The sequence below is a fragment of the Hemitrygon akajei genome, chromosome 14 (assembly GCF_048418815.1).
Source record: "Hemitrygon akajei chromosome 14, sHemAka1.3, whole genome shotgun sequence".
NCBI lineage: Eukaryota > Metazoa > Chordata > Chondrichthyes > Myliobatiformes > Dasyatidae > Hemitrygon > Hemitrygon akajei.
The window spans coordinates 2,012,799-2,038,717 of record NC_133137.1 but is presented as its reverse complement, the minus strand read 5'-3'; the positions used below and the strand labels follow the sequence as shown (position 1 = coordinate 2,038,717).

At 40.2% G+C, this 25,919-nt stretch overlaps 2 protein-coding genes and 1 long non-coding RNA gene across 7 annotated transcripts in view; 2 read left to right on the top strand and 1 right to left on the bottom strand.

The window, feature by feature from the left end:
* LOC140738216 (paxillin-like) overlaps positions 1-4,522 on the top strand; it is a 173,800-nt gene extending 169,278 nt beyond the window's left edge. For all 5 annotated transcript variants that reach the window (XM_073065324.1, XM_073065326.1, XM_073065325.1 and 2 more), the window contains one exon: positions 2,713-4,522. In XM_073065324.1, coding sequence (XP_072921425.1) covers positions 2,713-2,979 — 267 coding nt within the window. In that variant the 3' untranslated portion in view covers positions 2,980-4,522. The remainder of the gene's footprint in view (positions 1-2,712) is intronic.
* On the bottom strand, positions 1,725-11,684 carry LOC140738217 (uncharacterized). Its single transcript, XR_012101335.1, has 4 exons — positions 10,926-11,684; positions 10,768-10,801; positions 5,036-5,129; positions 1,725-2,543 (listed from the first exon to the last, which is right to left on the bottom strand). It is a non-coding gene; the product is annotated as an uncharacterized lncRNA (long non-coding RNA).
* A 493-nt stretch (positions 11,685-12,177) lies between these two features.
* Positions 12,178-24,636, top strand: LOC140738215 (large ribosomal subunit protein uL10). The gene is made up of 8 exons (XM_073065322.1): positions 12,178-12,312; positions 16,317-16,421; positions 18,908-19,083; positions 20,028-20,115; positions 21,734-21,880; positions 22,777-22,962; positions 23,305-23,445; positions 24,420-24,636. Exons 2-8 carry the CDS (start codon positions 16,368-16,370, stop codon positions 24,564-24,566), a joined length of 939 nt encoding a protein of 312 aa, XP_072921423.1. The 5' UTR covers positions 12,178-12,312; positions 16,317-16,367; the 3' UTR covers positions 24,567-24,636.
* The last annotated feature ends 1,283 nt before the right edge of the window (positions 24,637-25,919 follow it).

The window sequence follows — 25,919 nt, the reverse complement described above, 5'->3', positions numbered from 1 at the left end:
GCTCTCTAATCAATTCCAGTTCTTTTCACAGCACCCAATTCAGAATAGCTGATCCTCTGCGAGCTGCATTAAAAAAAGCCATCTCATAGGCACTCTACAAATTCCCTTACTGTAATTTGGCACCAACCTGATTTTCCCAATCTACCTGCATATTGAAGTCTGCCATGGTTATTGTAATATTGCCCTTTTGGCATGCATTTTCCATCTTCCATTGTAGTTTGTTGGCCACATCCTTACTGCAGTTTGGGGGTGTCTGTATACAACTCTCAACAGAATCTTTTTACCCTTGCAGTTCCTTAACTCTATCCACAATGATTTCGATCCTATGTCACCTCTTTCTAATAACTTGACTTCATTTTTTACCAACAGAGCAACACCACCCCCTCTGCTTTCCTACCTGTCCTTTTGATACAGTGTGTGTCCTTGGACATTAAGCTCCCAGCTATAACCTTCTTTTAGCCATGATTCAGTGATGCCTACAACATCATATTTTCCAATCAGTAACTGTGCTACAAGTTCATCTACCTTATTCCATATACTGCACACATTCAGATACAGCACCTTCAGTCCTGAATTCACCTCTTTTGATTTTTTCGCACCATGCTCAACCTTTTGATTCCTAACTTTGTCTGAGGTCTTACCAACGTCTGCGCCACAATCTTTCCACTAACTGTTCTGGTACTCTGGTTCCCATCCCCCTGCAACTCTAGTTTAAACCCCACTGTGTAACATTAACAAACCTTCCTGCTAGGATATTAGTCTCCCTCCAGTTCAGGCGCAAGCCATCCTTTCTGTCCCATCTTCCCTGGAAGAGAGACCAATGATCCAAAAATCTGTGCCCTCCCTCCTACACCAACTTCTCAGTCATATGTTAAATTATATAATCCTCCTCGTTCAGGCCTGATTAATATGTGGCACAGGTAGCAATCCTTAATCACAACTCTGGAAGTCCTCCCCTTCAACTTAGCACCTAACTCCCTAAATTCCCTATGCAGAAGCCTGTCTCTCGTCCTACCCATGTCATTGGTACTTATATGGACCATAACTTCTGGCTCTTCACTTACGAATGTTGAGGACCTGATCCAAGATATCCTGGACCTTGGCACCCGGGATACCATGTGGGACCTCGTTCTCACCCATAGAACCTCCTGTACGTTCCCCTAACAAATCCCAAATCATCATAGAGTGCCTCTTTTCCCCCCTTCACATCTGAGTCAGAGACCCCACCACTGCGACTTTCCTCTTTTAGGTCATCCTTTCCCCCCCCCCATTGTTGAGGAGTATGGCTGCAGAAGTACTCTACACTGGCTCCTTAACCCCTATTCCCCTTCCTAACTGTCATCCAGTTTCCTGTGTCCTGCACCTTAAGTGTAACTACCTCTCTATATGTTCTATCTATCACTCCTTCAGCGTCCCAAATGACTTAGAGTTCATCCAGTTCTAGCTCCAACTCCTTAATGCTCTAAGTAAGAACTTGAATTCAGTTGTAAACAAGTAGAAATCTGATTGGATGAGGATTAACCAATAAGAAGGGATAGATGATGGGGTATAAATACCACTGGACTAGACACGTCCAGGCATCATCCCTGATGAAGATGAAAGAGTTTGTCATTGAAACGTCAGTTAAAATCATTACCTGTACCCAGCTGGAAGCCCAAGAAGAATTTATTTGACATAATACACCAGAAAAAATACTAGATCCAAATTCATATCCTTTCCTTCAATATTTCTTCTAGTCAAGATGGTGCCTGCATACAATGCTCTCTTGGTTGACATCTCCTGGATAGATCATGAAACCATATATTTTACTGATACTATGTCTTTTACATTTAAAGTTTCTCGTCATGGATGTGATTCTGAGACTGTTGGAGCCTGTGATTTGCTGTCTGGGTGTTTCAGTTCTCTGCAGTTTCAGAAGATTCTAGGAGGCAGAGGCAGCATGTGGCGGCCAGACTGCGAACTGATGTTCTACATCATTTTGCCGATTAAATCTTCTGTTGTTCGCCAGTTACAGCGGCAAGGGAGATTGAAGCATCAATGCGAATGTGAAAACTTGGAGATCGTTTGGGTATTTCAACACTCTGCAGTCTCCGAGAGGAATCTGGGAGACAGAAACGCGTGCATGACATTCATGACAGGAAGGCTGTGGGACGGGGCACAAGCAGTTGTTAGACTCCATTTCACTGATTAAAGCTTCCGTTGTTTGCTGATTAGAGCAATGAGGAGGATTGAAACATTGAGGCAAATGTGGAGAGTGAGCGGCAGCTGCCTGTCTTTTGATCGCTCTGTACTGGAAAGGGAAAGGGGAGCTGTTGGGCCCAGAGAGTGTTCTCTATGTCTTCTGCATTTTAGATGTGGACTTGGACTTGTAGTTTTTTTATATTCTTTGCTTTCTGCCTGATCTTTCCTGTTTTTTGTGCAGTGAGGAGGGATTTTGGGGTCGCTGTGTCATTGCATTTCTGTTCATTTTTTGTGCAGAGAGGTGGGATTGTTGGGGTTGATGACCATGCTGCCTTTCTTTCCTTTCTTTGTTTCATGGCTACCTGGAAAAGAATTTCAAGTTGTATATTTTGATAATAAATGAACCATTCTGTCATATATTTATTTACTATGTATATGATATTGCTGATGAACTGAGTGCACTGTAAGTGTCTCTGAAATTTATTTATAAAACTTCCTTTATAAAATCTATATTTTCTATTTCACTTACAGGAATGTTTCACACCATTCATAAATGGCAGCTTCTTTGAACATGAGGGTCAGCCATATTGCGAGATGCATTACCATGAGCGTCGCAACTCCCTGTGCTCTGGATGTCAGAAGCCTATCACAGGCCGTTGTATCACTGCTATGGGAAAGAAGTTCCATCCTGAGCATTTTGTCTGTGCCTTCTGCTTGAAACAGCTCAACAAGGGCACCTTCAAAGAGCAGAATGACAAGCCCTATTGTCACAACTGCTTCATTAAGCTCTTCTGTTAGATTCATCCCACCAGCCACCTCTTCAGGTCAATCATTCCTCTACTTCCACAAACTCATACTCAAGCACATGATCCTAATGGGAACAGAGATGTCCATCTTTTAGGGGTAATGCAGATGTTGGACTAAAATAAAAATAAAAATTCCTTGTGCATCTCCTCTCTCTAATAGTGACTGAGAAAAGAAAAAATCCTCTAGATGAGATTCACAGTACCATTTTCCCTCGGTGTCTACCCCACAACCTCAGGTGATTAACTTTCATCCATCTTTTGTAGGCTGCTGAGAAGCTATTAAAACAAATGTCTTGCATCCAAATCAGCATTGAAAAATTACCACTGGTCTCTGTCCAATTCAACTCTTTGATTATTTTTTTAGAATTGCATAGACCATTTTAACATTACAAATGCCACCCCGAAGAGTAAGTCTATTATGAGGCTTTTTCCTTTGTCGAAGAAGTAAACTAAAAAGTGAATAAATAATTGCAGTTGAACAATTCCCTGAATGTCTTGGTAAAGTTAACTGCATCAGAACAATCCCCTAAAAGAACCCACTGAACTAGCAACAAATCTACAGAGAACTATATAAAACAGATGTTGGTGCTGGAAAGCAGAAGTATTTTTTTGAGAAATGTCACTGTTGCACACCAGTGTCTCCTTGATGTCAGTAAAGCCTTTGACTGTAACTGAAGCAATAATATTTCTCGGCGATGGTCACAATCGCACTTCCTATGTTGGAATGCAGGGGAGTTTCCTTCTGTAGATGTATTTGATAGAACTTTTACAGTACTGTACCTTTTTATCCTCTAGTTTCAGTTACCTGAAGAGTTCATAATTCTGAACTTCCTTGTTGGAGCTTTGTGATTTTAAGATCATGACAACCACTTTTTGTAAGCCACACATCACATGTGTAGGTGATGCTAGTAATTTTTGTGCTTTCTTACAATATTAATGACTAATTCTTACATGGAAATTTAAAAGACTCTTAGATGGGACACTGCCTATTCACTTTTATAGCACAAGAATGGTTTTAATCTTTTGGGCATGTCCTAACATGATGCCTGTGAACGGAAATTTTTTCAATTGTGAGCCTGCTGTATTTTTATCAACTTCCTTCATTGCCTAATTTGCCAATAATTTATCTTTTTATGAAATGTCTTAATTCCTGCTGTTAAGCTTTTTTGGGGGTCTTCCCACCTAATGTGTTGTAATATTTTGTCTGTCATCCTACGAGTAATTCAGTTTTTTTTTAAAAAAGCAGTGGTAACTGCCAAGGTTGGAAGTTTTCTTGTGCCATTTTAACTGGTCACGCTCTGATAAATTGAAGCCTCACTAGTGTTTACAATGCATTGAATTCAGTCTGCCATTAAACCAAAGGGAATCACTCAAGAATGAGAGAAATTGTTTTAAGGAAATAATCTTGATTCCTTTCTCTGATCAGTAATAATCAGCTATGTTTGACTACATCTTTGTACATCTTTTAATCATGGCTTATACAATCTCATATATAGTCTCATGACTTTTTGCCAATAAAAGTGCTTTTCACTTTATTTTAATTGGTTGGTTGTTATTTGAACTATCCAAATCAACCTTGTGATTTTTCCATATGCTGATTTTGAAATTATCCTGCTTAATAGATCATTTTCTTTTTGTAATTGATTTAACCAAAGTAATTTTGGTTCTTGTGCAAGGTGTTAAAATTTGAAGAGTTGAAGAAAATATGTGAGAAATTTTGAGACTAAGCTTGAAAAAATAAAGAAAGAAGCAGAGTTCAGTAATTTTGAAGAATGCACATAATTAGAAGACCATGCAAAGAAGACAACTATCAAGAAATGAATACATATCAAATACAGTGAATTCTGGTCAGTTGGGGCACATTGGAACCAGTATGTTTGGGACCAATTCGCTGAAGTTCCATGAAAGTTGTTAAAAGGCATAACAAAGACCAAACTACTGCTTAACTGAATAACAAATAATGCATTTAAATGAAATACAGAATAAATTAGAACACTACTAATACTACTATTAGTAGTATAAAACTGTGTTTTAGTTCTAATAGTTACCGACAGAAGAATTCATTGCTCCAGTGTTCTTTTGATTGACTGTAAAAGAACAAAATCAGTGCAGACACCTATTGCAGATATCTTCATTGCCTTCCTGCATTAAGTCAAAATAAAACACAAAATGATCAAAAATCTGCACCTGTTGGCCCAAATGGATAACATAACACAAGCACATGCAACTGAGACTATTTAAAACTTGTTTGCTCCATTATGTCTGTGGTAATTTCTGGCATAACCAAGCCTGAATGCTTGAAACCACAGTGAGCAAAATAGTTCCGAATTGCCTTACAACTTCTTTCTCACCAACTGTCAGTAACAAAAACCATTGCTTTATGAATATAAGCACACATAAGTGACACTAGTTAAAAACTGATTGCTCTAAACAAGGTGTAGTGTCATAACAGCTTCACAAGTGCACTTGACTAACCCTAGTTAGAAACTGTTTGGTAACTGTTTCCTGCCCAATTCAGTGGAGAAAGTGCAGTGCAAGTAGACGGTAAGATGCAAGGTTGTGATAAGGTTGATTGTAAAGTCAAATGTTGTACTAAATGTTATGAAATAGGAGTCTTAAAACAGTGGGGTGTTACTGATTTAGGAATTTAATTTGAAATCAGTCACTTAAATTCCTTCAGTCATGCCTATTTGCAGCCAAATGTAACAATATATTTTATACTTGGGAATCAAAGTGGAAAATGAATGAGCAGGTTAACTTCATGGTTGCCAGGTTTTCAAAATGGAAAAGAAGGTGACAAGTGAGGTTCTGGTTCTTTGTCCCCAAGAGGACAGTGGAATCACCTTCACCAGAGAGCTGCAATAGTTCCTGCACAAATCTAGATGGGTAATAAATGTTCATCTTGCCAGCAATGCTCAAAGATGAATAATAAAAACAGAAATTCCAGAGTATGGAAAAACATGGACAAACATAGTGTTTCATACGGAATATGGGTAAGAAGCACACTAGGATTGGTTTCTTTGTAACAGTGGGAAGTTGTAGCTAGAATACATAAAATTATGCTAGATCCAGGCAGGGTCAAACTACGAAAAATCCATTTCACTTTGTGAAGAAGTCAATAATTATGGAGGTGAAGTTGAAATTATTTGTTAGAAGGATCAGAGTGGGATTAAAATCAAAACTGATTTCACTCAATGTACAAAGGGTGTCTAAAATTCTTTGCTTGAAATGGTAGCAATTGCAGAAATTCTCAACACATTCAACAAGTACAAAGATAAGCATTTGATGAGATGTAAGCCACTGGGGTTGCAACCAAAGCCTGAGCAGAGATGGAAGCGTGAAGCATGGATACATTAAAATAAATGGCAGCCCTCCTGTCCCTAACTGGCATAATTTCACATGGATATGTCAAAGGTAAGAAACGATAACTGGTGACATTAATTGTGCAAGTTTTCAGTGTTAAAAGAATCAGTATTTTCATTGCTCCTTCAGAACAAATAACAATTAAATAATGAATCATCCATTGGATGATATGGTAACTTAATTCTTGGACATAAATAGAATCATCAACAAAGTACTGATAAGAGTTGAATCATAAAAGCAAGTCATTATCTGGAGGTGAAAGAAGGTTGGAGGGTATGTGTGTAAATGTTTAAGCATGGCAAATGTGTATTATAATTTTTTCCAAATCTAATTTGGCATCTAATGATTAAATAATTATTTTCCAATTTGTAACACCTTGCACTTAACTATATTAAACTTTTATCTTGCCTACTTTTGTATTTCTTATTGGCTGATTATTTTACCACCAACCACAAAATTATAAGGCATTTATAAGCTATATAAATGTGTTCCAGAAATTTCTACAGGGTTTTGTAATTTTTGTGCAGAACAATTCAACAAAAATATCACAAAGGCAGTTTAAATTTTCCACCTGTATTCTCAGGGTTTTGCATGTAGTAAAGTTTCCAGGAGCTATGAAAAATTTGAGGTTAATAAGATCAGATGGTTTCAGGGTTTATTTTGACAATACTGTTTTATATATAATTTCAAACTGCTTAAAACTCAACTGCATTGAGGTATACTTAAGAATGGTTGAAACTGAAGATTTGAAGTGTTTTAAACACTTTGTAATAAAAGGTCTTCCCCAATGTTTGAAAATTTGAATATTTGAAATACTTCCTGTAGCTAATAAATTGGATACTGAGTGCATGTGTGCTTGTGGCCTTCCGCTGCTGTAGTGAATCCACTTCGAAGTTCAATGTCTTGTGCATTCAGAGATGCTCTTCTGCACACCATGGCTATTTGAGTTACTGCCACCTTCCTGTTAGCTTGAAGCAGTCTGGCCATTCTCTGAATTCTCTCATTAACAAGGCATTTTGGCAAACAGAACTGCCGCTCATTGGATTTTTTTTGGTTTTTCACATCATTCATCCAAAGATGAATGTGTGAAAATCTCAGGAGGTCAGTAGTTTCTGAGAAATTCAAGTCATCCTGTCTGGTACCAATAATCATTCCACGGTCAAAGTCACTTAGATCACATTTCTTCCCCATTCTCAACTGAACCTCTTGACCATGTCTGCATGGTTTTATGCATTGAGTTGCTGCCACATGATTCACTCACAGATTTGATATTTGCATTAACAAGTAGGTGTACTTAATTTAGTGTACAAAAATAATACATGCATATCCAGCATTACCATGGCAAATCTAATTCAATACGTGTGATTAATTTCATGTGCTTTCTATGTTATCTTTTTGGCAAGGAGATGTCCCCATGTTTGGGGAAAAAGTTCTATAGAAAATCAATGGTCTTTGTAATTATAATATTTTAAAGATGATTAAAGTACTGATGCTTTTAAGGAATATAAAAGTGGATAAGTCTCCAGGTCCTGACAGGATATTCCCCAGGACCTTGAGGGAAGTTAGTGTAGAAATAGCAGGGGCTCTGACAGAAATATTTCAAATGTCATTCGAAACAGGGATGGTGCTGGAGGATTGGCGTATTGCTCATGTTGTTCCATTATTTAAAAAGGGTTCTAAGAGTAAACCTAGCAATTATAGGCCTGTAAGTTTGATGTCAGTGGTGGGTAAATTAATGGAAAGTATTCTTAGAGATGGTATATATAGTTATCCGGATAGACAGGGTCTGATTAGGAACAGTCAGCATGGATTTGTGCGTGGAAGGTCATGTTTGACAAATCTTACTGAATTTTTTGAAGAGGTTACGAGGAAAGTCGACAAGGGTAAAGCAGTGGATGTTGTCTATATGGACTTCAGTAGGCCTTTGACAAGGTTCCGCACGGAAGGTTCAATCGTTAGGTATTAATATTGAAGTAGTAAAATGGATTCAACAGTGGCTGGATGGGAGATGCCAGAGAGTAGTGGTGGATAACTGTTTGTCAGGTTGGAGGCCGGTGACTAGTGGTGTGCCTCGAGGATCTATACTGGGTCCAATGTTGTTTGTCACATACATTAATGATCTGGATGATGGGGTGGTAAATTGGATTAGTAAGATAGGTGGTGGTGTGGAAAATGAAGTAGGTTTTCAAAGCTTGCAGAGAGATTTAGGCCAGTTAGATGAGTGAGCTGAAAGATAGCAGATGGAGTTTAATGCTGATAAGTGTGAGGTGCTACATTTTGGTAGGACTAATCAAAATAGGACATACATGGTAAGTGGTAGGACATTGAGGAATGCAGTAGAATAGAGTGATCTAGGAATAATGGTTCATAGTTCCCTGAAGGTGGAATCTCATGTGGATAGGGTGGTGAAGAAAGCTTTTGGTATGCTGGCCTTTATAAAGTGGAGCATTGCGTATAGGAGTTCGGATGTAATGTTAAAATTGTACAAGGCATTGGTAAGGCCAAATTTGGAGTATTGTGTACAGTTCTGGTCACTGAATTATAGGAAAGATGTCAACAAAATAGAGAGAGCACAGAGAAGATTTACTAGAATGTTACCTGGGTTTCAGTACTTAAGTTACAGAGAAAGGTTGAACAAGTTAGGTCTTTATTCTTTGGAGTGTAGAAGGTTGAGGGGGGACGATAGAGGTATTTAAAATTATGAAGGGGATAGATAGAGTTGATGTGGATTGGCTTTTTCCATTGAGAGCACGGGAGATTCAAACAAGAAGACATGAGTTGAGAGGGGACAAAAGTTTAGGGGTAACATGAGGGGGAACTTCTTTACTCAGAGTGGTAGCTGTGTGGAACGAGCTTCCAGTAGAAATGGTAGAGGCAGGTTTGGTATTGTCATTTAAAAAAAAATTGGATAGGTATATGGACAGGAAAGGAATGGAGGGTTATGGGCTGAGTGCAGGTCGGTGGGACTAGGCGAGAATAAGCGTTCGGCACGGACTGGAAGGTCCGAGATGGCCTGTTTCTGTGCTGTAATTGTTATATATATATATATTTTGAAATTGTTAAAATTAATCGTCATGTTTTGGATTTTTGATCTTTTTTTCTGTTTTGTCTTGGTAGGAACATAATAATCTTGGATGATTGGAGTTTTGCCGGCAGGATTTATTTGGGAGGGTTGTCCGTAGGGTTTAGCATGCTGACTGTTCTTTGGCCGGCTTCTTGGCTGTGGGAGGGGGGTGTGGGGTCTCTTTTTTTCTTTTTTCTCTGGAAGCTGAGTTGGGCTACCATCCAAATTTTCTGTTTGAGTACCTTATTTTATGGTTCATTCTCTGGTTCTAATAATTTATTGTTTGATCTTTTAACTCTTCTGTTAATTAGAATTGATAATGGATCAAAATATTAATTTACTTAATTTTAATGTGAAAGGGCAGGAGGTCAAATGAGAACAGGAGGGATAGGGGATCCAGTGGGAGGAGTGTGTGGATGATTGTCAGGGAGGGCGGAGGGGAAAGAATAAATGATGTGGGATGGGTGGGTGTAGGAGGAACAGGGTAGATCAGGACAAAAGGTAAAATGTTCATGTTATCAGGTTGTGGACTACCTAGATGGAATACAAGGTGCTGCTTCTCTGGCATTGGAGGAGGCTGAGGACAGGCAGGTTGGTGTGGGAATGGGGAGGGAAATATAAATGGCCAGCAACTGGGAGCTGCAGATACGCATGGTGGACAGAGTGCAATCTACACTTGCTCTAACCACTGTAGAGAAGACTATATCAATGCAATAAACACAGATCGAAGAGATGTGTGTCAACCTCTGCCTCACCTGATAGGAGGTAAGAGCATGGTTAGGTGTTACATGGGTGTGGAATGTGGGGTTGGAGAAGGATGATTGAACCAGGGAGCCATGAACAGAGTAGGCTTTGTAGAGAACAGGAGAGGATAATGTGACTGGTGGTATAATCATGTTGTAGCTGAAGGAAGTTTCAAAGTGTGCTGTGAATGTAACATTGAATTCTCCTCACCTTGTTCCACCTATCAACCTAAAACATCAACTGTTTATCCCCATCCATAGATGCTACCTGACTTGCTGAGTTCCTCCAGCATTCATTTGCCAACTTTTTCACCACCTGTTTATACGATCTGCCCTCTACCTCTCAATCCAGATGAATGATCTTTAGCAGAAATATCAATTGTCCATTTCCCCTGCATAGATGCTGCCAGGCCCACTGTTTACCCAACAGTTTGTTTTGTTACTTCAGATTGCAGCATCTGCATTTTCTGGTGTCAATGTTATTGCTGGCCTGTGTTGATCCTGTTGAATTGTAGGAGGTGGTCAACATCATGGACGTTTACAGAGATAAAGTAATTCATGCTGCATTTGATATCAAAGTCAAAGTAAATTTATATAAAAAATATGTCACCTGATACTATCTTGAGATTGGATTCTTTGCAGGCCTTTAAAAAATAAAGAAATACAATTGAATTTATAATATACTATTCATAAGCTAAGACTGACAAGAATTAATGTGCAAAGAAGACAAATTATGCAAATAAAAAAATACGAGAACATGAGTTGTACCCTTGAGTCCTTGGAAGTGAGTCTGTAGGTTGTGGAATCAGTTCAGAGTTGAGGTGAGTTGAGTGTCCCACAGCACTTTCCACCTGTATTGTGAGTTTATTTATACACTAAGCAGTAATGTCAGCTGTTATTACATACTTATTATCATCGTGAGCATTTTTGTGGTAGTTTTACCCAAGCCATCCAAAATGAATTGGGTGACTGCTACTGCCTGACTTGCAGAGAACATGGAAACATCTGAAACAATAGGTGAAACCATCAATCCTTTGTGCTCATGCTCTGTTTTTGAGAGTTTGATTCCTCAACGTAAAATCTATTTCTTCGTTTTTGTATCACTTTTTCTCGACCTCTATTCTTCAATATTTCTTCGAATTCAGTTTCTGAAATCTACTTAAGAAAGGTGCTTCAAAACAACCTGCTAGAGAACTCAGCGGGTCGATTAGAATCTGTGGGAGAAAGGGAATTGTTGACAAACCCTGCATCAATTTGTCTTGACGCAGTTTCGATCCGAACGTCGATATTTCCTTTACCCAAACTGATGTTGTTCGACCCGCTCGCTGAGTTCTCCAGCAGACTGTTCGTCGCTACAGATTTCAGTATTTCGAGTCGCCTGTGTCTCTATTTGGGAAAGGATTGGTCCATACATTTCACAACTCTTCCCAGACACATTTGACGTTCTGATAAACGCTAGGTAGTCATTAATATAACAAACAGTGGCCAACAGTAAAGTCATTAATATAACAAACCACCGAAAGTCATTGGCGGACACACCCTTCCAGCCGCGTGATTGGATATCAGCAGCCTGTTTCATTGGAAGAGTAGCTCTCATTCTGATTGGCTGCTTTCGAGTCTTCCTGATTGGTCGGAGCTCCGGGGGACCGCGGGTTGATTGGGTCGTTTTAATCCCGGTGCGTTCGGCGATTGGTGGTTTGCCGACGGCGCAATGGGTTATGGGCATGACCCAGCCTCCCTTCTTTCTTTCGTTCCGGGGCTCTGAGGTGAGTGCGGGCTTGTGTGATCGGAGAATGGAACCTGGGCTGGACGGACGGGAAACGCCCGGACATGATATATGAGATTTTAAAAAAATATGAGATTGAAGCTGGCGCCCAAGTTAAAACGGGACGCGGGCTGGGAAGTTGGATTGCGGCATGCAGTTTGTCTCAGCGCTGCTAGGCCCCGAGCCGCCTTGGCCCTCGGTATCTAACACGTGTCACTGACTGGTTCGCTCCGAGTCGCATACGAGACTCCGGCTTCCAGCCGATCCTGCGCCCTGGAGGGTTGTGCACACATTTAAATATTTTTCAACTTACTCGAGAATCTGAAAATGGATCTAGTGCTTTTTCGGGCACATATGACGAATAAACTCCGGCCTTCCAACCAGATGCAGGTAGATGGCAGAGTTGTCAATGAAACTTAGGTTAAAGTTGATATCTCTACCCGGTTGGGAGCCCGAATAGGGTTGGATCGTCCTGTATAATCTGTTAATGAAATACTAATCCACTTCAGAAAGAGGGTTAAAACTGAGAACAGGGGGTTTCCGCTATGCCCAACTGAGTGATTTGTTGGTGTTAAGAAGCTAAAAGGATTAAGCTATGAAGCTGAGTTGTGTGTGCTTGGCATATGCTTAATTATAGGTGTGGATGAATAAGGCAATTCAATAGAGTCGAAAAACTACGTAGATAGAGACAAGTTTTAATTAATTGAAGTACATTTTGCTGCACATGGTACTTGCCCATGTCTGCTGAATGGATCAAATGACCTAATTGAACTTTACATTGGCTGATGCTGGATGTTCAACAAGACGTTGCTTAGCTAAGCATTAATTCCTTGCACCATATCTGTCAGTTATCATTGTTTAGTCCCTGATCACTTGTTAAAAGCAATTTAACAGATGTCCCATTCCCCCTGAAAAGCTGTTCCATTTTGAAATGTATAATTGTCAAACTTGTCCTTCTAAAACCTCACATTCTTGGTGGGCATTCCGTACCCTCGTCTGCTGATTGCTGCTCCATACCTGGATCCACCCTATCACTTGCCAGCTCTTGTCCCACCCCTTTTCCTTCTTTGTACCAGCTGTCTCCCCTCTTTCAGTCCAATGAAAAGTCTCAACCTGAAATACCCATTTTCTGCTACAGCTGTTGTCTGATCTCAGTCTCTCCAGTAGTTTATATGTTTTTTTTTGTTCCAGGGTCCATCCTTTGCTATCTTCATGTCAACATAAACAGAAGAGTGGCTGATGGGGCATGATCAGTTAGTTAAAACACAGGAGTAAAATTAATCTTGTTGATTATGCACAAATGGCATTGACTGGAAAGACTAGTATATGGGGGGAATCAAATACATGGCTTTTGTTCAAGAAATTGGAGAGAAATCAAGGAACAATTGGCCAATTAATTATCTAAACTGAAGTCCTTTGCTAAACAGGAAATTCAGAACAATTTAACAGGGTCAGAATTTTCATAGATTGGTTTGTTAAACTTGTATTTTGTGACTGTAACTAGCAGAGTGGATAATAGGGTTGAGATATGTGCTTGGAGATATAAATGATACCATATGTATCAGGATTAACTATAGATGGGTATTATAGTACACCTGCTTGTGCCTTTTGCTCCATTTTGATATCGCAGCAAACAGTTACATGGCTTCCAGCATTAGGTTCTTTAATGTGCCTTATTAAATATATCACATAAGCTCTTTGCTTTGTAGTTAGTACTGTCCCAGGAAAACTGTTGCTATAACAGTGTTTTACATTTAGTGCCTTCTTGATAATTTAGATGGTCTTGTTCTGGAGCTAGATTTTCTGCTGTACATAAGATGAGTGGAAAAGTGTTGGTGCAAGGAGATTGGTTTAGTGCAGGGGTTCCCAGTCTTTTTTTTCGCCGTGGACCCCTGCCGTTAACTGAGAGCTCTGTAGACCCCAGGTTGGAAATCCTTGATTTAGAAGATAAAATAGAAACTAGTTTAATTTGAAGAAATTGGTTTATCTACCTTCAGAATAATAGCAAAGTAGAATATTGTTGAAATGTATAATATACAATATGGTGTTGTGTTGGTGAGTGGCCTAGTGGATAAGGCATCGTTCTAGTGATCTGAAGGTCACTGGTTCGAGCCTCAGCTGAGGCAGTGTGTTGTATCCTTGAGTAAGGCACTTAACAACACGTTGCTCTGTGATGACACCGGTGCCAATCTGCTTGGGTCCTAGTGCCTTTCCCTTGGACAACATCGGTGGCGTGGAGAGGGGAAGGCTTGCAGCTTGGGCAACTGCCGGTCTCCCATACAGCCCTGCCCAGGCCTGCACCCTGGAAACCTTCCAAGGTGCAAATCCATGGTCTCAGGAGACTAGCGGATGCCTATATATGGTGTTGTAAAGACACATCTGGCAGTCTTTGGAATAAGTAATAAGGAAGGCAATAGATTGGTCTTTTATGAGGGTGTGGAATATAAATGGGGCAAAATCTTACAGGGTTTTGATGAGGTAACATCTGGAATACTGAATACACTCTTGGCATTTACGGGAGGAAACGTGTATTGAATATGTTCAGGGTGTTCAGATGGATTTCTGGGGTGAAAGTTTCCCTTGTGAATGATTGAGAAGTTTAGTTTTTATTAATATAATTTCAGAAGAATGAGGGAGACTCCTGTGTGATCTGATTCTGAGGGAGTTTAATAGGATAGGTTTCTAAACTCGAGGTACCCAGTTATGACTGCCTTTTTGTTGGCTGCGTAGAACAACCCTTCCTTGGTCATGCTTCCAATTCTTGTACTACTTTGATATTGGTGCTGCTTCATGCACCCACACTTAGCCTCCAACTTCCACCTTGCCCAAAAATTTGCTTGGCCCATTTCTGATGCCTCTCTGCTTTCTGAATTTCTTTCTCCATTTCTGGAGACACATTGTCTATCAACATTTTTTATAAATTTACCAATTCCCATGGCTATCTTGATTTAACCTCTTCCCACCTTGTCTCCTGTAAAAAAAAAATAATAATGATATTCCTTTTTCTCAGTTTCTTCATCTCCAACACATCTGTTCCCAGGATTAGGCTTTCTTTCTAGGATATCCTCTCAACGAACAGGATTTTCATTCCTCCATCATTGATGCTGTCCTCACACACATCTGTTTCCTGGTCATCTGGACTAGCCTCATCTTCCTGCCGCCTTAACAGGGATAGATTTCTCACGTCCTCACCTACCACCCCATGAGCCTCTGCATCCAACTCATTCTTCATAACTTCTGCCATCTTCAACAGGATCATACCAGCAAACACATCTTTAGCCTCCCCTGCTTTCCTCAGGGATCGCTCCCTCCATGAATCCCTTGTCCATTCGTACTTCCCCACTAACGTCCATCCTGGCAAACGACAGATGCTACACCTGCCTATTCACCAACTCCCTTGCCTCTGTTCATGGGTCCAAGCTGCCATTCCAGGTGAGGCAACGTGGCTGAGACTTGCAGTGAGTTGGAGTCCACTTTGTGCCATCTTCCTGAAATGGAATTTCCTGATGGACAACTATTTTAATTCCTGTCTCATTCCTGTTCTGATATGTTGGTCCATGTCCACATATTCCATTTGGCTAGCTTCCAACCGATGGCTTGAACATCATTTCTCCTAGTATTTTTTTTCCTCCCCATTCCCTCTTCCATTCACCACTCTGGCCTTTTACCTCCTCACCTGCTTATTAGTTCCTTCTGGTGCCGCTTCTTCAGTTCCTCCCATAGTCCACTGTCCTCTCCTGTCAGGTTCCTTCTTCTCCAGCCCTTTATCTTTTTTACCTATCAGCTTGTTGCTAGTCTTCCTTCCCCCTCTCCTCCACCTTTTTATTCTGGCATCATCCCCCTTTCCAGTTGTGAAAAAAGGCCTGACCTACTGAATTCTTCCAGTATATTCTGTATGTTGCTTTGGATTTCCAGCAACTGCTGTGTGTATTGGTGGGATGGGTGTGGTGAGGATGATGTATGCCTTTATTCAATCTCCCACCTCCCTTTACACTAAGCAGATTTAAAGTTTTTAACAGAAGTGACGTAACTGCCTACTGAACCAAAATATCAAGTATCTTCCATCTCACAACTCATTAGCTCTAAATCACTGAGCTGGCACATGTCACATCTAATTCACTGCTTAGGAACCAGACACTGCTCTTTCCACCCTAGCAGCTCAGAATTAATTCTTAAAAATTAGTGCTTATTGTTCGTCCCTGGCTGTCATGAAGTTAATGGGTGGAGTGGGAATTTAAGACAGGTTGAATAAGGGACTTGAGCATCTGCGTTTTTTGGTATCCGCAAAGGGTCCCGGAACCGATCCCTCGCGGATAAGGAGGGCCAACTATCTATATAAAAATAAAGATTAACTAGCTTTAAACCTCATTTTGCTTTTTCTCATTGCCTTGCAGTGATATCTCGTCTTTAAACCAGTTTGTGGCAATCCTTGGAAGCACTTAAAGATGCCCAGGGAAGACAGAGCTACGTGGAAATCAAATTACTTTCTCAAAATTATTGTAAGTATAATCTTACTTCACTTTGGCAGTCTGACATCAGTATATTTAATTCATACTTGATATGAAGTTCACTAGCCATTGTATATTGTGCAGGAAGACACAGAGTCGACTGTACTTCCTTAGAAGGTTGGCGTCATTCAATGTCTGTAGTGAGATGCTGAAGATGTTCTATAGGTCAGTTGTGGAGAGCGCCCTCTTCTTTGTGGTGGCGTGTTGGGGAGGAAGCATTAAGAAGAGGGACGCCTCAAGTCTTAATAAGCTGGTAAGGAAGGCGGGCTCTGTCGTGGGCAAAGTACTGGAGAGTTTAACATCGGTAGCTGAGCGAAGGGCGCTGAGTAGGCTACGGTCAATTATGGAAAACTCTGAACATCCTCTACATAGCACCATCCAGAGACAGAGAAGCAGTTTCAGCGACAGGTTACTATCGATGCAATGCTCCTCAGACAGGATGAAGACGTCAATACTCCCCAATGCCATTAGGCTTTACAATTCAACCGCCAGGACTTAAGAACTTTTTAAAAGCTATTATTAATGCTTTTTGAGATAGTGATTTAGATGCATATCATATTTTTTACTGAGTTAAGTATTGTATGTAACTAGTTTTGCTACAAGTGTATGGGACATTGGGAAAAAAAAGTTGAATTTCCCCATGGGGATGAATAAAGTATCTATCTATCTATCTATCTTAAATGAAAATAAAACTTTGCAAATAGTGGGTTAGCCTCTTCACCAAGGTAAATTTGGGTCATCGTCTGCCCAAATATTCTGATAAAAAAGATCTGCCTGTAGTGTGATATTTCAACATGATGGGATAGATCTTATATAACTGGAGTCAAATAACAGACCAATGTGAACCATTAAGGAAAAATTGCATTAAAAGTAACATTTAAATTTTTTGATGCAATGTTAAGGATTGTACATAATTGTACAATGAAAAGAACAGGATGGATCTTTAACAATCCAGAAGAGCTCCAGTGGTATTGTATAATTGTCAAATCAACATTAATCCTGAGGCTGAATGGGGTTGTTACTTGTGTTGAATATCTTGAGAATCAGAATTGGATTTGTTATCGCAGATATGTTGTAAAAGTTTTTTGTTTTGTGGTAGCAGTATGGTGCAATACGTAAAATAGACTATAATTTACTATAAGAAATATTTTTAAACAGTAATATAAAAAAAAAGAATAAAAACAATGAAGTGTTCATGGTTTCCTGGCTCTTCAGAAATTGGATGGCAGGGTAAGATGCCATTCTTGCATCGTGTGCCTTCAGGCTCTTGTACTACCTCCCTGATAGTAATGACGAGGGCCTGGGTGATGGTGGATCTTTAATGATGAGTGTCACCTTTTTGAGGCATTGCCTTTTGAAAACGTACTTAATGTCGAGGTGGTTAGGGCATATGATGGAGCTGGCTAAGATTATAAACTTCGGCAGTCTGTGTGGAGAGGCCAGTGAACAGGAACAGAAAAATATGCAGATTGTAATCTCAGTTAACTCCACTAAGGGTGCTATCCTCCCCACTATCACATACATGCAGTGAATTTGTTTCTGTAAACTTCTGGCAAAAAATAGTGAAAGGATGGAATATATTCACCAGTCTTCACTTTTTCAATTTAACTCTTAATTTGGATATGTAGCTATGAGATTGATAGATTAAAATGAGTTTTGTTAATTAGTTATCACTAGCTTTTGATAAATGATTCAAAATGGAATTTATTTGGTTTTGTAGAAGATTTTAATTACCTCTTTGCTTTCTGGCTATGTATCTGCTTTTCAAAATCTTGAAGCCTGTTAATGTCCTCTGTTTTGTTCACTGCCTCCTAAGTTTTGTTCCTGTGCAGTTAGTTAAAATGTGAATAATGTTAGAATTGACCCCTTAAAAACTATTGCTTATGTTCTGGTAAATACTCTAGTAACTTTTATATTGCTACAGTTTCCTGTTACTTTGCCAATTTCTGTCCATATCTTTACCCCTTTATTTGATGGGCTTCAACCTTGATAAAGAAATACTTAAGTGATACTTTATCAAAAGTCCTGTGGAAGTTCATGAATACCACATTGATGGCTTGCTCTCTTGCTTCATCAAAATGCTCCAAGTAAGATGACCATAACTGACCTTTGGATTCTAGTCCTTGTATCATGGTAGGAAGAGGCTTGAAAGTCGAAAGGAAATTTTTTAAAACTGTAAATTTGAAGTGGAGAATGCCTGAAATACTAAGCATGTCAGGCCATTTCTGTGGAAAGGAAAATGTTCAGTGTTTCAGGTCAAAGATTCTTTGTCCAAAATCTGTTAAACTTCATTTACACTGGTGTTACCAAGATAACAAAGATGCATGCCATCAGCAGTTTAAAGATCGCACTACAAGATGTTTAATTGTGAAAAATTTGTGTTTAGATTGCAACACATCTGCATTTAATAAGTTTTTGTTTCTTGTGATGAAATGGTGCTTATGTACGTAATTAAACTGTTCCTATATTCTCTTTAGCAACTATTAGATGATTATCCAAAATGTTTCATTGTCGGAGCAGACAACGTTGGATCCAAGCAGATGCAGCAGATCCGTATATCGCTGCGTGGTAAGGCTGTCGTGTTGATGGGCAAGAATACCATGATGCGCAAGGCTATCCGTGGTCACTTGGAGAACAACCCTGCTCTGGAAAAGTAAGGGATGATAAAGCAATGAAGCTGTTTACCACAGTATGAATTGACGTTGTCACGTACCCCGTGACTGGGTTACTGAACCAGCAGAAATGGAATAATACATTGGAGTCTGGTATTACTGTAACTAATAGTGTTTATTAGTAAACTAAGTAATACAGTACTATAAAATGCAAATATATATAAAACAGGTTAGCAATGATATATACAGTAGTGTGGAAATAGGAATCAAAAATCAAACTCTTTCAAAGTCTAGGGGTAAATGAATAGTCTTATGATGATGCAGAGTTCAGTTTAATTTAGGTCGAGGTAGTTGCTAGTGTACCGTTGGGGGGGGGGGGGGAAAGAGAGAGAGCGAGAGGTGTCATCGTCATTGTCTTCTTGTCCTGTTGTGGTGACCGACTGTGATCCCTCTGTACCAGGCACGACCGTTCTTCAGTAGTAAGCCTGCCACCTAGGCAAGGGTGGACACACACACAAGCCCCCACCGGTCTGCCTTCACACACTGTGAGCCTCTGATCTATTCCCCCGAATGGATCCTCCAAACCCCTACCTTCACGTTGGTGCACAATGCTCTTACAGTGTCCCGTGGTGTGTCTCCCTGGTGTGTGTGTCTGTGTCTTTGCAGACCTGCTTTTCATCTCCCCTTGCGGGGTAACAGCTTTCCATCACCTGGTCCCACGTTGCTGTATCAGCAAGAATCCACACCAGCAGGCAAAGAAAGTGTCCTTGAAGCAAGGTAAACAATTAGCAAAGAAGCCATAATACTAAATCATCTCTCCCCCTCCCTCTCTCTCTCATATTAGCAGCATCTGCAGCAGGATGCCTCCCTCCCTCCCCCTCTCGTTAGCAGCATAGTTCACGGGGGGTCAACTCTGGACCCCATGTCCGATTGGTTTACTCATCACAATGTGCATAATTACATATGTACTAATATTTCTCTTCAGGCTTCTCCCACACATTCGTGGTAATGTTGGCTTTGTGTTCACTAAGGAGGATTTGTGCGAAGTCCGTGACATGCTGCTGTCCAACAAGGTAAATTTTTTTGATCATTACTATGATAATTTAAAAAGGGAAGAATGAAGATAATTCCCTTATGTAAACCAACATAGAGATTATTTGACAAAATTGATCGACATTCTTTGATTTTTTCAGTCTTTAATTTTTAACACAGGCTGTTCATTGCCAGTTATGGCATCTATACTTTCCCTACACTGGTAGTCATGAATGGGGAGAGTAATTGCTACATCTTGAACGTTGGTTTAATTTAACTGGCCTGGATTTGTAGAGTTTTCCTAGTCTTTACTTTGAGATATGTTGGTGTGTTTTATTGAAAGCACCTTCTGTTGTTATAATGTCAGATTGTATTCTGCTGGCTTTTGTTCCACCTGTGCTGAGTTACTGTTCTTAACTCAACATGGATTTGTGTGTGTAAGGTCATGTTTAATAAATCTTATGAATTTTTTGAAGAGGTTACCAGGAAAGTTGACGAGTGTAAAGCAGTGGATGTTGTCTATGTGGACTTCAGTAAGGCCTTTGACAAGGTTCTGAATGGAAGGTTAGTTAGGAAGGTTCAATCGTTAGTATTAATATTGAAGTAGTAATATGGATTCAACAGTGGCTGGATGGGAGATGCCAGAGAGTAGTGGTGGATAACTGTTTATCAGGTTGGAGGCTGGTGACTAGTGGTGTGCCTCAGGGATCTGTACTTGCTCCAATGTTGTTTGTCATATACATTAATGATTTGGATGATGGGGTGGTAAATTGGATTAGTAAGTATGCAGATGATACTAAGATAGGTGGCGTTGTGGATAATGAAGTAGGTTTTCAAAGCTTGCAGAGAGATTTAGGCCAGTTAGAAGAGTGGGCTGAAAGATAGATGGAGTTTAATGCTGATAAAGTGTGAGGTGCTACATTTTGTTAGGACTAATCAAAATAGGACATGCATGGTAAATGGTAGGGCATTGAGGAATGCAGTAGAACAGAGTGATCTAGGAATAATGGTGCATAGTTCCCTGAAGGTGGAATCTCGTGGATAGGGTGGTGATGAAAGCTTTTGGTATGCTGGCCTTTATAAAGCGGAGCATTGGTGAGGCCAAATTTGGAGTATTGTGTACAGTTCTGGTCACCGAATTATAGGAAGGATGCCAACAAAATAGAGTACAGAGGAGATTTACTAGAATGTTACCGGGGTTTCAGCACTAAGTTACAGAGAAAGGTTGAACGAGTTAGGCCTTTATTCATTGGAGCATAGAAGGTTGAGGGGGGACTTGATAGAGGTTTTTAAAATTATGAGGGGGTTAGATAGAGTTGACGTGGATAGGCTTTTTCCATTGAGAGTAGGGGTGATTCAAACAAGAGGACATGAGTTGAGAGTTAAGGGGCAAAAGTTTAGGGGTAACACGAGGGGGAACTTCTTTACTCAGAGAGTGGTATCCTGTGTGGAATGAGCTTCTAGTAGAAGTGGTAGAGGCAGGTTGGATACTGTCATTTAAAAAAAATTGGGTAGGTACATGGACAGGAAAGGAATGGAGGGTTATGAGCTGAGTGCGGGTCAGTGGGACTAGAGGAGAGCGTTCGGCACGGATTAGAAGGTCCGAGATTGCCTGTTTCTGTGCTGTAATTGTTACATGTTTATATATTACTTCCACAGGTCCCAGCTGCTGCTCGTGCTGGTGCAATTGCTCCATGTGATGTCACTGTGCCAGGTCAAAACACTGGTTTGGGACCTGAGAAGACCTCTTTCTTCCAGGCTTTGGGAATCACCACCAAGATCTCCAGAGGTACTATTGAAATTCTGGTAAGTATCCACCTAGGAAATGTAAGGGGGCATAATTTTAAGATGATTGGGGGAAATTATAGGGCGGGATTTTTTTTTATTTAAACAGTGGTAGGTGTGTTGAACACAATGCCGTGGATGGTGGTAGAGGCAGATGCTTTAAGGATATCTAAGAAATTTAGGTAGTCCTCTTCTTTCATCCATGTGCCTATGTAGGAGGAGAGGGTTAGGTTGACCTTGGAGTAGGTTAAAAGGTGGGCAGAACATCATGGGCCAAAGTGCTGTAATGTTCTATGCTCTAAAAGATGTCCTCCTTTAGGTGTCATAAGCAACAGACCCATCAGCCCACCAAGTCCAAGGCAAACCCAGCACTTGCATCTATATGTTAATGGTTATGCTTGTCCTAGTATTATCTGATTTTTAATTCTCCTGGCATTCTCATCAACTTGTACTGATTCTGTGATTTCTTCATGTGCTAGGAGCAATTTACAGTAGCCAGTGAATCTGCATCTGTTTGGGATGCAGAGCAGTTGGAGGAAATCTCCCAAAACTGATTTCAGCATCTGAAATCAGGATTGAACTCAGATCCCTGGTGCTGTGAGGTGGTGGCTCTGCTGTTTATATCACTGTTGTGTTTATTGCACACTTTAATTCCCTTGAAGGGTTAGTTTGGATATTTCTGAAGCCGTTTTGTGCTGGTTTTTCATTGAATTATAACCATGTTTCACATTTAAAATGGAATATTTACAGCTGGCTAGGGATTCTGTTCATTTTTTTATGATACCTTGTCAAGTTTTCAAAAATAACATTTGTGAAATTGTTACTGCCTTTTATCTTTGAAATTTGAAATAATTAATGCTGTTATCCTTATTTGGTATGAGATAAAACTTTCCTGACCACTAATTCTCTTGCCTTAGAGCGATGTACATCTCATCAAGGAGGGTGACAAGGTGGGAGCCAGTGAAGCCACTCTGCTGAACATGTTGAACATCTCTCCCTTCTCCTACGGCTTGGTGATCAGGCAGGTTTATGATAATGGCAGTATATATGACCCTGAGGTCCTGGACATCACAGAAGAAACTCTGCAGAAGTGTTTCTTAGAGGTAAGCTGATATCGCTGGGGATTCTAGATAGGGACTGGCCATGATGGTTTAGTTAAGCAGACATATTTCAGGTTTTGTAAGCTGATGTTGCAAAATGCTGGTACCTCTTGAATGTTTTAGAATTCAATAGATTGAATTTGTCATTGTCTATTTTTAAAAGTTCAAATGGTGATGTTAGGCCTTTCACAGGTAAGCTGAACTATGCGATATCTTGGGTTGCAGTGGGGCTTTATTGTGGCCATCTTCAGAAAGTTAAAGCCTTTAATGGTTTCCTTGGGCTTGATGTGGTAAGTCAGTTGCTGTCTAATGGAAGCCTTTTAATCACCCTACTTGTCTTCACAGGGAGTTCGTAATGTGGCAAGTGTGTGTCTGGAAATTGGTTATCCAACTATAGCCTCTGTACCACATTCCATCATTAATGGTTACAAAAGAGTGCTGGCTATTGCTGTGGAGACAGACTATTCCTTCCCATTAGCTGATAAGGTAACAGTAACTATCTTTAAAGTTTAATTCCACCTGTTTAAATGTAAGGAGATTGATTGAATTGATACTCAAAATCATGGATTGGGAGGCACATTCTGTAGTTATTAAATTCTGCAGATCATGTAGCTCTCCGTTTACAGTACTTAGTTATTTTTTTGTCCTACCACTGTAGTAGTTGGAAGGGTCACTGCTGAAGTCAACTGTTATTTCCTCATTCTTATGAACTGCTAGTCCTTCAGGTGAAGGTACTCCCAGAGTTGGATTGTGTTTTAGAGATGTGGCCTAGGGACAATGAAGGAATGGCAATTGTTTTCTCCTTTTCCACCCCCTCTCCATGACTTAAAAGGAGCTTTACAAATGCTGTTCTTCCATACCTGCTGCTCTTGTGCCCCTAGGTGGAAGTTGTGGGTTTTGGGGGTACTTTTAGAATATAGTAAGTTAAATGAGAATTTAAAAGGTCAGTACCACCAATGTCTGCCAACCTTAGTATGGACTGTGACATCAGACCTGCCAATGTTTTAACTGTAATGTCAGAATGGGTAAGCTGTTTCGGTTGGTGGTGTTTTCCTATGAGACTGAGTAATTATAGAACCTAACTTTTTTAACTGGTATATGTGGAAAAACATTACTGCTTTTAAAAATTAATGCCCAACAGATTGCAGTCGCTTATTCTGATTGATTTTTGTTGTGTAGATGATATTTTCACTCCCTACTTAAGTTGCCAATCTCTTGTGTTTTCCTCAAAAGTGTATTCTCTCTTTGTCTGTGCCTTAAAGCTGCCTTCCTCTGGTGTTGAACTTTCAATGACTTAATATTGTGTTCAATACTGAGTATAATTTCTTAGTGGTGCTAGGAAACTGTTGCATTGATGTCGGTCTGCAGCTAGTATTCTGAAATCAAAATGGATTGGATTATTCTTCAATGATGTTGAAAACTTGTTCTGAACTGTAACATAACTGTTCTTGTTTTTAAAGGTAAAAGCTTTCTTGGCTGACCCATCAGCTTTTGCTGCCCCTGTTGTTGAGGCTGCTCCAGTTGCTGTCAAGGAGGAAGTGAAAGAGGAGAAGAAGGAAGAGTCTGAGGAGTCTGATGATGACATGGGCTTTGGTCTGTTTGACTAAAAAAAACCTGCCCGTCTCTGCATGGCTGTTCAATCTACCTAACCAAAATAAAAGGAATTATTTACAGAAACTTGTTCTGGCATTTTTCCACAGTTCTTGAGGAGACAGCAGGTTGTGTAGAGGGAGAGAGAATTTATAAAGCGAATGGGGTAGTTGGCATATTTTTTGTGCCACAATCCCGAGGGGACACTGGGATTTGTCGAGGAAGGGAGAATTCAAAAGAAACAAGTAGGGGTAGTTGGCATATTTTGCATGCTGTGGTTCCCAAGGAGACATTGGTTTGCATGTAGACACTTGGCAAGATCTAATAAAAGTTAGGTTTAAGCAGAGTGGCCATTGTGTGAATGGGGTAGTGTTAGAGGGGGCAGTTGAGACTTTGGTGAGAAGAGGTGTAGATAGATTTTTTTTATTACTTGTTCTTTCTTTCTTGCACATGAAGAGCAGTGGGTATGCCTAGAAGGAAAATGAAATGCTCCTCTTGTGGGATGTGGGAGCAGGGAGACCAATTATCCTTGATGACTACACCCTCAAGATGTGCATCTGGCTGCAACTTCCAACAGACCCTGTGTTAAGGAGCTGGAACTGGGTGAACTCCAGATCATTTGGGAGACTAAAGGGTTGATAGGACTTGGGTATAACTCCCATTCTACAAGGTGTAGGACATAGGAGGCGCAAAGTACCCCTGTGGCTGTTCCCCTCAAAATTGGGTATATTATCACTTTGCATGCTGTTGGCAATGACCTAGTGGGGGAAAAGCCCCAGTGATCATGTCTGGCTTGGAAGGAGAAGCTAGCTGTAGTGATAAGGGATTCAATGGTTAGGGGAACAGAAAGGTTCTGTGGATGAGAATGAGAATCCAGCATTCCTTGTTACCTCCTGGGTGCCAGGATCAGGGACATCTTTGATTGAGCCTGCAGTGTTCGTAAGTGGATGGTGAGTAGCCAGAGGTTGTGGTCCACGATGTGGGTGATGAGGTCTTGAAAAGGGAGTTGGGTGGCTTAAACTGGAGCTGCAGTGGAATGGAAACCAGAGCACCAGAACAGCTAGTGAAGAGGTTCTGAGGACTTTAGTTAAATATATACAAAGTCAGGAATGGAAAGGTTGACCATGGTAGGCTTGTAATTTCTCCAGGAGCATTAAGTTTGAAGAGTTTGAGTATGCATCCAAAGTTTGCATTTGTCTCAGGACCCATTGCTTTTACCAAAGAGTACAAATAGTTTGAAATTTATGATACCCTCTTGGGAGCTCTAATAAAGGGGGTCCATACATCATTTTGAGTTAGTGAAATAACCTCTTGCTATTGGTAGTTAAATTGTCACCTCTCTGGGATTTCAAGATTTGGTACGGTGGACT

Bases quoted from the DNA above. Each gene is read 5' to 3' on its own strand.
- LOC140738215 (XM_073065322.1), top strand. From the start codon at position 16,368: ATGCCCAGGGAAGACAGAGCTACGTGGAAATCAAATTACTTTCTCAAA. The intron at 16,422-18,907 runs GTAAGTATAATC...TATTCTCTTTAG, and splicing joins ATTACTTTCTCAAAATTATT to CAACTATTAGATGATTATCC. The intron at 21,881-22,776 runs GTAAGTATCCAC...CTCTTGCCTTAG, and splicing joins GAGGTACTATTGAAATTCTG to AGCGATGTACATCTCATCAA.